Source organism: Hydra vulgaris, chromosome 04 (assembly GCF_038396675.1).
Source record: "Hydra vulgaris chromosome 04, alternate assembly HydraT2T_AEP".
Lineage (NCBI taxonomy): Eukaryota > Metazoa > Cnidaria > Hydrozoa > Anthoathecata > Hydridae > Hydra > Hydra vulgaris.
The window spans coordinates 47,527,501-47,540,679 of NC_088923.1; the positions used below are offsets into that span (position 1 = coordinate 47,527,501).

A 13,179-nucleotide genomic window follows, 5' to 3' on the forward strand; every position below is an offset into this window, starting at 1 on the left:
AAATGAAAAATAAATGCATATGCGTGATACGATCTTTGGATTGATATTCAATACTGTTAACAGGAAGAGTATTACTTTAACTCCAACAAGACTCGGTTGTTTATTGCAAACAACTATCAATATAACTATTCATTGGTTATCCGATATTGATAAAAGGCAACCCTCTCACTGAGTCCTCTACTTGACATCTTGGTTATCACTCTTATGGTTATCATCATAGCAACCAATTAAAAAATCCATTGCAAAGTTAGCATCTGCTTCTCTTTATTTTGCTTGCCATTTTCTTTTTCTGGATTCTACCCTCTACCTCTACAAATCTCTTATTTTTCCATGTGTGGAATAATTTTTGTCATGTTTGGGTTGGTTCTTCTAATGATACACTTTCTCTTCTATACAAGTTCCAAAAGCGCATTGTAAATGTAGTTTGGCCTGGTGTATCTGCCAAGCTTAATCCACTCTCCCATAGTCATAAAGTTGCATCTTTTTCTGATTTCTAGAAATAATTATTATTTTAGTGATTATTATATTTTGGTCCAATTTTCCAAGTCATTAAGATCACGTTTCAATATTAGTTATAATGTCCATATAAGGGATTTTCTTGAGACTATAAAGGAAGTTATATCAAGATGTATTGAGCACCAGAAAAAAAATAGTAAAAAAACAGTATAAAATAAAAATGGGTCAGTTCCAGTACTACTAAACATTCCAAATCATACCAAGTTACTTTTGACTGGTTGCATCCCAAAACCATATTTATTGCTCTAGAAATATCAAAAATTTTAAGAATATCTGGAAATAAACAAATTTCAACAAGAGTTGGGAAGTGGCAAAAAAAGTACTTAATAGAGATGACAGTGATAACCTGACAACAAAAACTTGGGTCCATCTTTTTTTTTCTTTTTTTTTAATTTTATTTAGGTGCCCCAAGAAATTCTTACGGTTGTATCACAGAGCACCGCGGATGAGTATTTAATTGGAAGTTCACGCCTCCTTCCTAACCAATGTTGCAAAACTTGCTTAGAGGTGGGATTTGAACCACGGATCCTTAGTTTCTGAGGCAAGTGCCATCTTTTAAATGCACCTTTAGAATGCAAATGCTTTTGAAGTAAGGGTCCATCTTCAAAATAGATTATGTCAGCATTTGACACTCCTTTTTTTGTATTTATATTATGTTGTTTTTAGTGTTACCTCTTTAATGGTTAGTTTTTATTACAACCATTTACTTTGTAATGATTTTTATTTATTATGACATCTCAATAGATCAGCAAAATATCGTTGCTTCAAAGCAGAACTATCCTTTTTTTTTTTTGCACGAAAGTCATCTCACATAGTGCGGAACCAAAATAGATTCAACTTGAGTTACTTGAGCAACTATGAGTAAAATTCAAATGTCCTAAAAAAATAATTAAGAGACATTGTTGGTGCAAAACAAAACTATCCTAATTCCATTTTTTGGAATTAGGATAATTCTAAAAAGACTTTTTTGGTTTAAATACTTAATGCATATAATAAATAACTGAAAACAAATAGATTTAATCAAAAAAAATTAAAAGCAGTGATTAAATTTAAAACTGTCTTTTTTCTCAGAACTGCCAAAACGGACTTGAGATGGTCTTGTTTTGCAGTGGCAATTTAATTTGTAGAATTTTGTCATATTTTATATAGTTTTAAGAATATCTTAAGTCCATTTGCATTGTTGCTTCTCATAAACTTAAATTTTCAATTTTTTATTTGTTATATTATTAAAAATAATAATATATTCTAAAAGTATTTTAAAAACAATTTGGTTTAATTAAGGTGGTACACCAGGGAAAAAATGAAACTGTGAAATATTATATAAAATGTATCTTTTTGATGAAAACTTGTTTTAATAAAGTGTTATAATTATACCCAGTTCACACTAAATTCTGTTTTAAATAAACATGTTTTAATGTAAACATAGTTTTATAATAAACATGTTTTCAGTTTTCTTGCGTTCAGATTGAACGTTCTTTAGTATTTATATTAACGTTCGAAAATGGCGCTCTCAAAGAAAAACTTGATCTCGAAGTTACGAGTATTATTGTACATATCAAGGAAAAAAAGAAGACTGCAATTGCAGCACATACTGATAAACTGTATTACTGCTTATAATTTTGCGGTTTACAGAAAAATTTGGACTAAACCTCGCAGTCAAAGCTTTTGGTACGAAACAATGGTAAACTGTTGGAACGAAGATGATTGGATAAAAAACATAAGAATGTCTAAAGCAGCCTTTAATTATCTGTGCAAGGAAGTTTCACCTTTTATGCCTATACAAGGCACTAACTTTCGTAAATCTTTGCCTTTAGAAATGAAGTTAGCTGTGACACTTTACTTTTTAAGTGGATCTGCAGATTACCGAACAATAGCCACTTTATTTGGCTTAGGAAAATCAACTGTTTGTACAATAGTTCACAGAATTTGTAAACATTTTGTTGATAACTTAATGAAGAAATACATTTCCTTACCCTCAAGGGAAGAAACAATGGAGATTATAGTAAGTTTTGAAAAATTATATGGTTTTCCACAAGTAGTTGGAGCAGTTGATGGATGTCACATAAGAATAAAGGCTCCTCATAAAAATTCAGAGGACTATATAAACAGAAAAGAATATCACTCCATTATTTTACAGGGATTGGTAGACAGCAAGTATTTATTTAGAGATATTTTTGTAGGGTGGACTGGCAAATCACACGATTCAAGGGTTTTTAAAAATTCTCCCTTATATAAAGAGTGTCTGGCTAGAACCTTTTTACCTACAAACTTATCTAAAATAATTGATAATATTGAAATTGGTCCTCTTATCCTTGGTGATTCAGCATATCCCCTTAAAAATTGGCTTATGAAACCTTACTCAGATCGTGGAAATCTTAGTATAGAAGAAGCAAAGTTTAACGTTTCTCTTAGTAAATGTCGTGTGGTGGTGGAGAATGGATTTGGAAGATTAAAAGGTCGATTTCAATGTCTTTTAAAGAGATTAGATACAACAGTTGAACACACAGTCAATATTGTTACAACATGTTGTATACTACATAACTTCTGTACTTTGACAAAGCAAAAGTATTTAAATGAATGGATTGAACAAACAGAAATTGACTTAGTAAACCCTATATTAAACCACAGTTGCATTGAACTTGACAATAAAGCTGAGTTTATTAGAAATTCCATAAAAAAACATTATTTTACAACTGTTTAGTTGTAAATGATTTTTTTCAAACAATGTTGTAAAAGGCATGGTTTATTTTATTTTGAGAAAAAAATAACAAAACAAAGAAATTGCTTCACATTTTTTTAATCATAATTAAAAACTCTATCTCAGTCCCACTTTTAAGACGTTTAACATCCTTATCATTTCGGATAAGTACATTTGGTAACTTGGTAATCAATAAAGATGCATTATCTTGAACTGAAAATTCCTCTTTTATTGTGCAAGTAAGTTTTTCTAGTGTCAAATCTGCCAATGAAAGTTCTATTTCAATAAAATATAAATCTTCAACTTGACGAACTTTTAATATAACACATGATTCTTCTTGTTTGTGGTTTTCTAAAATACTTTCTAAAATTTTATGATCAATATCAGCCTGAGAGGTCATAAATTTATTAACAGTGGCATTTAATTGTTCAAACATTACCTCACTTCTTGATTTTTTCTTTTTGGATTTTTTAAAGTAAAAACTATTATCTTTTTTTACCAACTCTTCAGATTTAGAACTTGACGGAGTAGTTTCAATGTCTATATGTTCAAAGTTTACTAACTCATTAACACAATTATTAAAATTATTCACTTCTGCAGTTTTTTCAATAATAACATTCATGCCTGAGGAACTTTTCAAAAAAGTTGGTAATGTGGTTGGTTTGTCACTAAGAACCTTATTAATTTCATCAAAGCAGGATGGTTTTTTGGAAGGACCAGTCCCACTTGTATTTCGTTTATTATCAATATAATTGCGATATGCACTTGTCAATGTGTGAATTCTTGTTTTACACATCTCTTTATCTCTGTCTTCATATCCAGAAGCTTGCAAGAATAGCAAAATTTCCTCCCAAATTTTTCCTTTTCTAAAATCCAAAAAATATGAAGTTATATATATATATATATATATATATATATATATATATATATATATATATATATATATATATATATATATATATATATTGTGCTAACTATCAAAGAGAAATAAATATCTTGTTGTAAAAAGTACAATTTATAAACATTCATTTCCTTGTTTATTCAATATTAATGTAATTCGTAATCACTTCTTGTCTATTTGTGATTTATTTAAACTATTTAGTAACGAGTGGTTTGATTTTATTTAACAAGTTATTTCAATTTGATCCAACTTAACTGAAAAAAACAAAACAAAACCTTGTGCATGACTTCAACTTTTCTTGGATATTATCTTCTGACCATTTACTAATTAGTATTTTTGTTTCCTCATCATCCCAATGTCTAGCTCTCTTTCTAGATTTAACTTTTTCTTCAGCAACAGCTTTTTCCTCCGCCATTTAAAAACAGTTCAGGGTAATAAAACGCAATTAAAACAACCTCGCGACGTTGTTTTATTAAAACAACTTTTAACGTTGCGTGTTTTAATTAAAACCAATTTTAAATTTGATGAGAATAGTAAAATGTAAAACGCGTTTAAAATACGACAATTAAAACGTGTTTTATCGTCAGTATGAACGGGGTATTATTTTTATTTAAAAAGATAAATTTTAAAACTTATTAAAAATGCATAATGGCGGAAAAAAGAACAACAAAGGCTGTATTTCAAAACATAATATCTTTATCTAGTGAAAAGATTATGGATTAAAAATCGATACAGTTATAAAACAACTTAATATATACCGTTTAACCCATGCATTTTTAAATTTTTTGAAAATTACTCTTTTTATCACGAATTTACTAAAAAAATTAAAAATTTTTGACTTCCTCTATAGATTTATAGCAATAACTTTTTATCTAACCAAATCCAAGAAAAACCCATGGGTCAACCGGAGCATCAATATTAAATAAACATTTCCTGAAAATTTCAGCTCATAAACATAAACTGTACTTAAGTTATCATGTTTTGAATTTTAAAAAACCCTAAAAAAACCTTTATGCAAAAAAAACAAGAAATAAAAAAGAATAGATCATTTTGAAGTGTTAAAACTACTAAAAACCACCAGCTACATAAAATTCTTTTTTCTTATCCTGTTCAGCATCACGGGAAACCATTTTATTTGATCTTAAAGATTTTCTTCTACTTTTTCCTTCATTATTTAATTTTAAATTCATTTGTTTAACACGAGCAATATTTGCTAAAATTCATTTTTTACAAGTTACTGAACCGATTAAACCATAATACTTTAGTACATTTAAGACACTATTTGCACCATCATTGTAATGGATCACTGCTGAATGAACACCCATTTCAAGAACATTTTTCCCTACAAAGTTGTTTTTTGGTACACGAGACCATATCAAAGAGTTTAATGCTTCATTACCATTCTGAGTTTCACCATGCAGGCATTTTTTGAGTAACTCATCAGCTTGTAGGTCTTGGATAATAGGAAGAATTAAAGTCTTTATCCATGGTGGAATTGACATAGATGAAGTTATATTTTTCTTGCTACTATTCCAGTACTTACACCATGTTTTAGTTGTTGTTCTAGGGCAAAATTGGTGTCGATAATCATTATCAGGAAAGCTAGTAAAATGAAAGAGTATAGCATAAACTGCTTTTTTCATTTGGTATAAATCTCCTTTATTGGCTCTAATAGCCATACCATAAAAATTTTGCATTGAATTTATAAGTTTTTCTGTCAACTTTCCTTTACCAGAAATAGGTGTTTTTGTTCCTTTGTATTTTTTAACCAAATTACGTAATCGTGTACCCAACCTTTTTTGGACGTGACCAACACATTCCAGTTTTTCTGGTATCACTTTAAACTCATGATAAGGATCAGCAGATAAAACATCGTTAAAAGATGATGTATCTCCATCACCAAGATATTCCGTATAAATCAAATTATTCTTTTGAACAGATCGCTTGAAAATATTCACTGCACCAATAGATTCCATTGCTCCAGAAGATTTATGATGATTAATGGAACAATCATGTCCTACTTTCCAAGAATCAAACTTTGGTGAATGTTTTCTCTTTTCCCAAATTTCACAACCTTTGCAGTGTTTTGAGAGAACTTCTACATCAATACACTTACCACCAGATAATGCAGTAACTACTCCATTCAATGACATGTGCCCACGTTTTTGCCAAGAACCATCAATGGAAACACGTATTTTTGATGGTTCATTGGTATCATCACCATTTTGAAGCTCAGTAGCAGCTTTTTTCATACTATTATTTGCAACTTTTTTGTAAGCTGTCATAACATCTTGGCAAATTATTTGAAATCCATTCAGTGTCAAACAATTTAAGTTCATGCATCGAGAAAATGATTTCATAGAACTAAATCCACAACCAATTTCTCGAAAACCAATAACTGCACGCATATTTACTTCAAAAGTTTTTTTTTTACTTTTTTCTGGTTTCTTTTTTGATAAAACTCTTAGTGAAGTGTAAGTACACGTAGACCAGCCACAAGCTGAGCAGTTCATATTGAGTAAATGAGAAAAACCCATTCTGTGACTTAATTTATCTTCAATTAAAAGAGGAGAATAACAGCACTGACAAACTGTTTTTGAAATCAAACTTTTTAATATGGTAAAATTAATCAAAACGAAATAGTTATCAATTTGTTTATCATCAAAACTTTCAATACTATTGTCAGTAACTAGTTTCTTAGCACTGAGACTAGTTGGAACAACTAATGAAGATGGAGATATTAAAGGCTGAACAGTAGAATAATTTTTATTAGGATGACATCCATTCCATTTTCTTTTAACTTTTCTAAATAAATTTTTTTTACTTGACATCTTAACAAAAAAAAATCAAATAAGCAACAAGAATGTTTGTGCTCTGTTTAATAAGGCTTGTGACTTCTATCAATGCAGTTTAGACCGGGAAAACAAGAGCAATTCTTTCTTGATGACTTTATTCTTTTATCTCAAAATTGCTATTGAAAAAACAAGTCCAAAATCACTTCCAAAACAAGTTAAAAACTTGTTGCTATGAGGTTGCTAGGGAGTTTTATATGATAATGGGGCTCAAGTAGGTCAAAGTTAAGCTTTATATTTAAGCAAGTATGTCGAAAGTTTTTTTTAAAAGTCAACTTAAAGGGTCAATCTTTCATAAAATTAAAAAAAAAAAAAATCAAAAAAAATTTTTTTTTGTCATTTTTCTTCCTGGTGTACCACCTTAAGATCAAACGCAGTGATGAATTAAAAACTTAAAATGCCTTTTTCTCAGAACAGCAAAAATGACTTAAGTTAGTCTTGTTTTGCAGCAACGATATTAACTAATATATATTAAAATACATATTTTTTCAAAAAGTTTCTATGCGGCTGTATTTATTGAATTCTACATATATTTTATCAATAATGAGAAAATGACTTTCAAGTATGTGTATGTGTCTTTTTAAAAAATTTTTAAAATTAAAAAAATTTTTCTTTTAAAAAAGTATGTGTGTTTTTAAAAAAGTTAGTTTAGAAGACTGGAAAAAGTCTAAAAACTCTAAAAAATTGTAATTGATAGATTGCCTGCCCGAAACAAAACCCTTAGTTATAGCAGCATTCCTTGCATGTTTAACCTATATTGAATATTTTTAAGAAATTCAGAATGTTTTTATTTTTTTTTTTAAACAAAAAAAATCCAGTCTACTAATTTGTGTTTTTGTGGTTTTTTAAAAAACAATAAAATTTAATTAGTTTCCTCAATTAAATTTAATGGTTTTTACATCAAGTGTAATTTTGTCTGTAACCACAAAGAATAAATTTAGATGTCAAACCTTTAGTTTGACATCTAAATTTACCACAAACTTAGATGGGTAATAGATGAGATTCAGGTGTCTTTTGATGTTGTAAATCTGTACCCTTCAATTCAATTAAAAGAAGCCATCTCTTTACTTTTAGGACAATCGAACAGTTTATCATATAAAAACTTAACAAAACTAAGTATACCTGAAATAAAACAACTCATAAAACTTTGTTTACATCAATGTTATTTTCATTGATGATAACAAAGTTTTATGAGTAACAAATTTTCATAGATTCACGTAACGAAGAACTTAGGCCTCAACTCGTGCGCAGTCTTTTCTAAAATTCCATGAAAATAATGTGATTTAAATTGCATTGACGATAAATCCTGCACTTAATCTAAAATCATTTTTACGGTACGTTGATGATAGTCATGCAAGATTTCCTAACATCAAACAAGCAAAACAATTCCAAGATATTTTAAATCAACAACATCTTGCAATTCAATACACAATCAAAATTGAAAACAAGACAAAAATGCTTAACTTTCTCGATATAACCATTATAAATAGCACGATAGGAAAATATAAGTACAAAGTGATCTTTGTTCCATGATTTGAATATTTTAACCGCTATATTTAAAGGATTTCTCCACAGAGCTTACTCCATCTGTAGTTTTTAACTGACATGTTTATTTTAAATAGGTACATTGAAAAAGCAATTGAGGAATATTACACACAGATTTCATCAAAAAATACAAAATAAAAACACAATTTCATCAGAATGCAATAATCTTCCTGTAGTTCAAGTCAAGGCCAAATTTAAGATCTTTACTAACATCAAAAAACAAATCAAAACTACCAAGTAACAGCCAGCCTGAAAACTATATAATAAAATGCAACTGTTCCAAATATTATGTAGGTGTAACAAAAATGCAGGTAAATATGTCGATTCATCAGCATCAGAGGAGGATGAACAAACAGAAACCTTATCAATCTGCATTAGTATTTAATAAAACCTTATGCAAAGAAGATATTATTTAGGAAAAAACAAGAACATTAAATGGATCGTCCATAAATGACGCAATGCTAAACTTATTTAAAAAACAGAAGTAGGAGATCTTAAGCTCTTTTACACTGTGATTTTCATTAAACTTAATGTGTTATTTTTATTTTTCATTTAACTTTAGGCTTTGCAAGGGAAAATTTTAAATTTTATTTTGTTTTGTTTATTAGTGTTTTTTTATGTTTTGTTTATTTTGTTTATTTATATCAAAACTGTGTTTTGGATGCCACTTTTTAAATTTAAAAGTCATCCATTCAATCACTGCGTCAATAGTAACAATTTTATGTAAACTATAAGGGTTATAAATTATTGCAATATTTAATAAGCTGATGATGCACAATGCATGTCACACACGCTTATATGCACACATATAAAGATTTAAAAATTTAATTCAAAAAAATAAGATATTATTTTTAAAAAAAAATTCAGTTTTGCTTCTCTGAGAAGTGTGCCACTTTGATTATTTGAGAATTTCTTTAAAAAAAAAAACCTGCAGCTGTATTTACATCTCTCTGTTAAACCTTGCAATAAACTATCAGCTGGTTAAAAGTAAAACAGCAATTTTTAAAGTCAACAATAAAATAAACTCAAATTTATATTTGTTTGTTAGGCAGAATGGCAGAAGTAAATTTAGTTATCTGAAGGCTGTTAATACCAAATTAGAGAAATTTTATATAATATTGAAGGTAATAAAAATAGAACATTTGCTTTGCATGAAACAGCCAGATTAATCTTGAGAAAGGCCAATGTGTCAAAACTATGTTTTGGGCGCTATTTCTTAAATTTAAAAGCAAAAGAAACCATTTAACTAGTAACCTTAATAATGGTTAAAAATTATAATGTTTAATAAGCTGATGATGTTTGTATTTATAACCCAGCAAAAATTTCTCTAATAATAAAACTATTAAAATTAAAACAAACTTGTTAATATTGAAAAAAAAAACTATAAATATTGAAACTTCTTGATGTTTTAAAGTAATATATACATATATAATATATCTAATAATATATATATGTATGTGTGTCTGTCAAAATTCAAAAAAGGATTATATTATAAAGTTATCACGGTTCAGGGTAACAAAATCAGTTTTTGCCATGTCTAATACCATCTGTCCAACAACATCTGTAAATATAAAGAGGTATAATAACATCTGTCCAACAACATCTGAAATTTCATTGATGTCTAATAACATCTGTCCAACAACATCTGAAGCTTTATAGGTGTTAAATAACATCTGTGCAAAAATTAAACGAATATTACAGATGTAGTTACATCGTTTAAATTATCAAAGTGTAATAACATCTGTGCAACTACATCTTTGGATTTTACAGATATATTTACATCATTATTTTAACCAAATGTAATTACATATAGGATTTTTTTTAGATGTAATTACATCTGGAAAAAAATATTAGTTAATAATGAATTATTTTAACCAGATGTTATTACATATATTCACAAATAGCTTGTGGGTCCTCTGTTAAACTAAGGGAGAATTTAAGTGATGGTTAAAAAAAAACTAAACAGCTGCTTTCAAAATGGAGAGAGATAAATGGTATTCTAATCCTGCCTTTAAACCTCCATATATTGACTGTTTCGTTAATTTTTTCAGTTAAATTTTCTCCATTAGCGAGCTCCATTAACTAGTTTTAGTGCTGTTTTTTTATCTAAACCTTGCAATGCCAACAGTTGTTGATAGTGTTTAATTGGTAAATGGCAATGAAAAGAATTAATATTGTTACTTTTTAATATTTTTTAACAATTCTTTAACAGCCGGCTGTTAAAGAATTAAATTGTTAATTTTTTAACATTTACTGGTAAAAAATTAACAATATTATTTTTTTAATAGGCACATGTTAAATGGAATATTTTATAACAAGCACTTGATAAAATCCCCATGTTGTGGCCTAGGTAGCAACATGGTCTTACCCCCTCCCTCCCTCGAATAATTACTTTACAAAGAGATTACTTTAAAAAAGATGAATTTTTTAGTTGAATATATCAAGTGCTACTTAGAAGAAACAATTTTGATATTTTGAGTTAGTTTTTTGGTCTACCCAGTCCATGCTTTCAAATTACATAATCATACACAACTGTAGCAACAAAACATGGATTGGATGAGCAATAAAGCTTTGTATATAGTCTGAGACAAAGCCCTTTGGAGGTTACATTTCTCTGTTAAATTTATAGGTTAAATTTGGAGGTTAAATTTCTCTGTTAAAATTATACCAAGCATAATTAGAAAAAGCTAGGCAAAATTTTTTACAAAAATAGCCAAAAAATAATACAAGTATATATATAAATAAAAGTATTTGTGTAGCAGTTTCTTTTAAATAATTTTAAGACTTATTTTTAGATGCTTTTTGAAATATTGTTGATTTTGTTTTGTTTTTAGAGAATATTAAAATATTATAATTAAAAAGTTGAATAACATTTTTTGTATGCTTTCTACTAAAAGTTCATTTTAGCCTGGGAAAAGTTCATTTTAAAAGTTTGTTGAAACTTTTAAAATGAACTTAGGTAAATTAGTGTTTGAATAATTATTTGTTAATTTCTAAATAAGAAAGGGCAAAGTACAAGGTACACAGTGTCATTACTCATTTTGGAGTTAATATAAGTACTTAATGTACTAAATGTTTTTAATGTAGTTATATGTAATTTATGTAGTATACTTTGGTACAATAAACCTCCACTTTGGTATAATAAGAAGATTGTGATTTGTTGAAATGTGTTACAATAAAATTACTCAGTTTTAATATTTTAATCTGTTTGTTAAAATTAAAGAAAATAGAGTTATGAGAAAATGTGTAACCCGTACAAGTGTGGAGGTATGCACATAAAATTAAAAAAAATGAATTAAAGTGTAAAGTAGATACAAACTCTTAGAGTTTTTCGTATTGTAATGTGTTTTAATTAAATTTAAAAAAGTGTGTAAATGGCTGGCTGCCATTTACCAAATAAACACTATCATTAACTGTTGGCATTTCAAGGTTTATATGTGATGAGAAAAACAGCACAAAAACTAGTTAATGAAGCCGGCTAACAGAAAATATTTAACTGAAAAAGTTAACGAAACAGTTAATATACGGAGGCTTAAAGGCAGGATTAGAATACCATTTCTCTCCATTTTGAAAGCAGGTGTTTAGAGTTTTTTTTTTTAACTGTCACTTAAATTCTCTATTAGTTTAACAAAGGGAAGTGAAAATGGCTGCTGGTAGTTAATATTTGACATCGGTGCAAAAAAGTTTGTTTAAATAAAATTTGGAATATTTCTTTTTTGAATTTTATCTCAAAACTTTATTTAATAAAAGTTATGCAAGTTTTAGTTTTATTTAATCTAAAAACACAAATAAGATCATTTTTAATGAATTCTCTTATTAGAATTATGGTTTTTTAATGGTTTCTTGAATTATGAATAAATAAAATATACAAATATTAAAAATAGGTTTTTAAAAAAGGTTTTTTTAACAATTTAGTATTTGTTTTTTTTAATTTTAGATTAAAAAAAAAATTAAAATCGTACTAAATCTAATTACTTTTTCAACAAATGTCATCCTGATGACATTTGTTTAAAATAAGTTATAAACAACTTTAAACATATACTTTAATGTACTTTTCTATTAAAAGTAGAAAAACATTTTTTGAGTAATTACAATTTCAAATATTTTGTTAGTACACCGGTCATATTAAAAAGCGTAAACTTTTTTTAAAACACAACAGACCTTGTTGATCAAAGTTTGTGTTTTGAAGTTATAGAGTTGAGAGTTGTAACAACAATTAAAAGTAGCCTCCTTGACTGTAATGGTCTACTTGGCCTTGGGAGGTGAATTAACATAAAAAAAAAAAGTGATAACCTTCTAATTGGAAGTATAATGTTAAAACAACACTTTTTTTTCTAAACATAAAAAAACTTTTTTTGGAAAAGTTTAATTAATTTTAAACTCATTTTCTAATGTTTATTTTTTAAACTTGTTTTGGCAATATATCATTAGAAAACAAAGTGTAATTTGAGTGGCGCTCTATAGCTATGCGTGGATATCATATTAATCTTTAACATGATGCCTTAAATATTCATGACATGTTAGAGAGAATGTTTTTTTTTTCCATTTAAAATCTAGTGCAGCACTGGTATGGAGCATGAGAAGGGAATATATGAGAAGAGAGGAGGAGGAAGGCAATATTATTACAAATGCAATGATATATTATACAATATAATATATTATATTTT

General features: G+C 27.8%; 2 protein-coding genes across 2 annotated transcripts in view; one reads left to right on the forward strand and one right to left on the reverse strand.

Annotated features, from left to right (window-relative positions):
* Positions 1-13,179, forward strand: part of LOC100203033 (steroid 17-alpha-hydroxylase/17,20 lyase) — a 39,596-nt gene that overhangs the window by 22,020 nt on the left and 4,397 nt on the right. The window lies entirely within an intron of this gene.
* On the reverse strand, positions 3,298-4,724 carry LOC136079854 (uncharacterized). The gene is made up of 2 exons (XM_065796504.1): positions 4,391-4,724; positions 3,298-4,080 (listed from the first exon to the last, which is right to left on the reverse strand). The coding sequence occupies exons 1-2, from the start codon at positions 4,528-4,530 to the stop codon at positions 3,303-3,305; spliced, it is 918 nt and encodes a 305-aa protein (XP_065652576.1). The 5' UTR covers positions 4,531-4,724; the 3' UTR covers positions 3,298-3,302.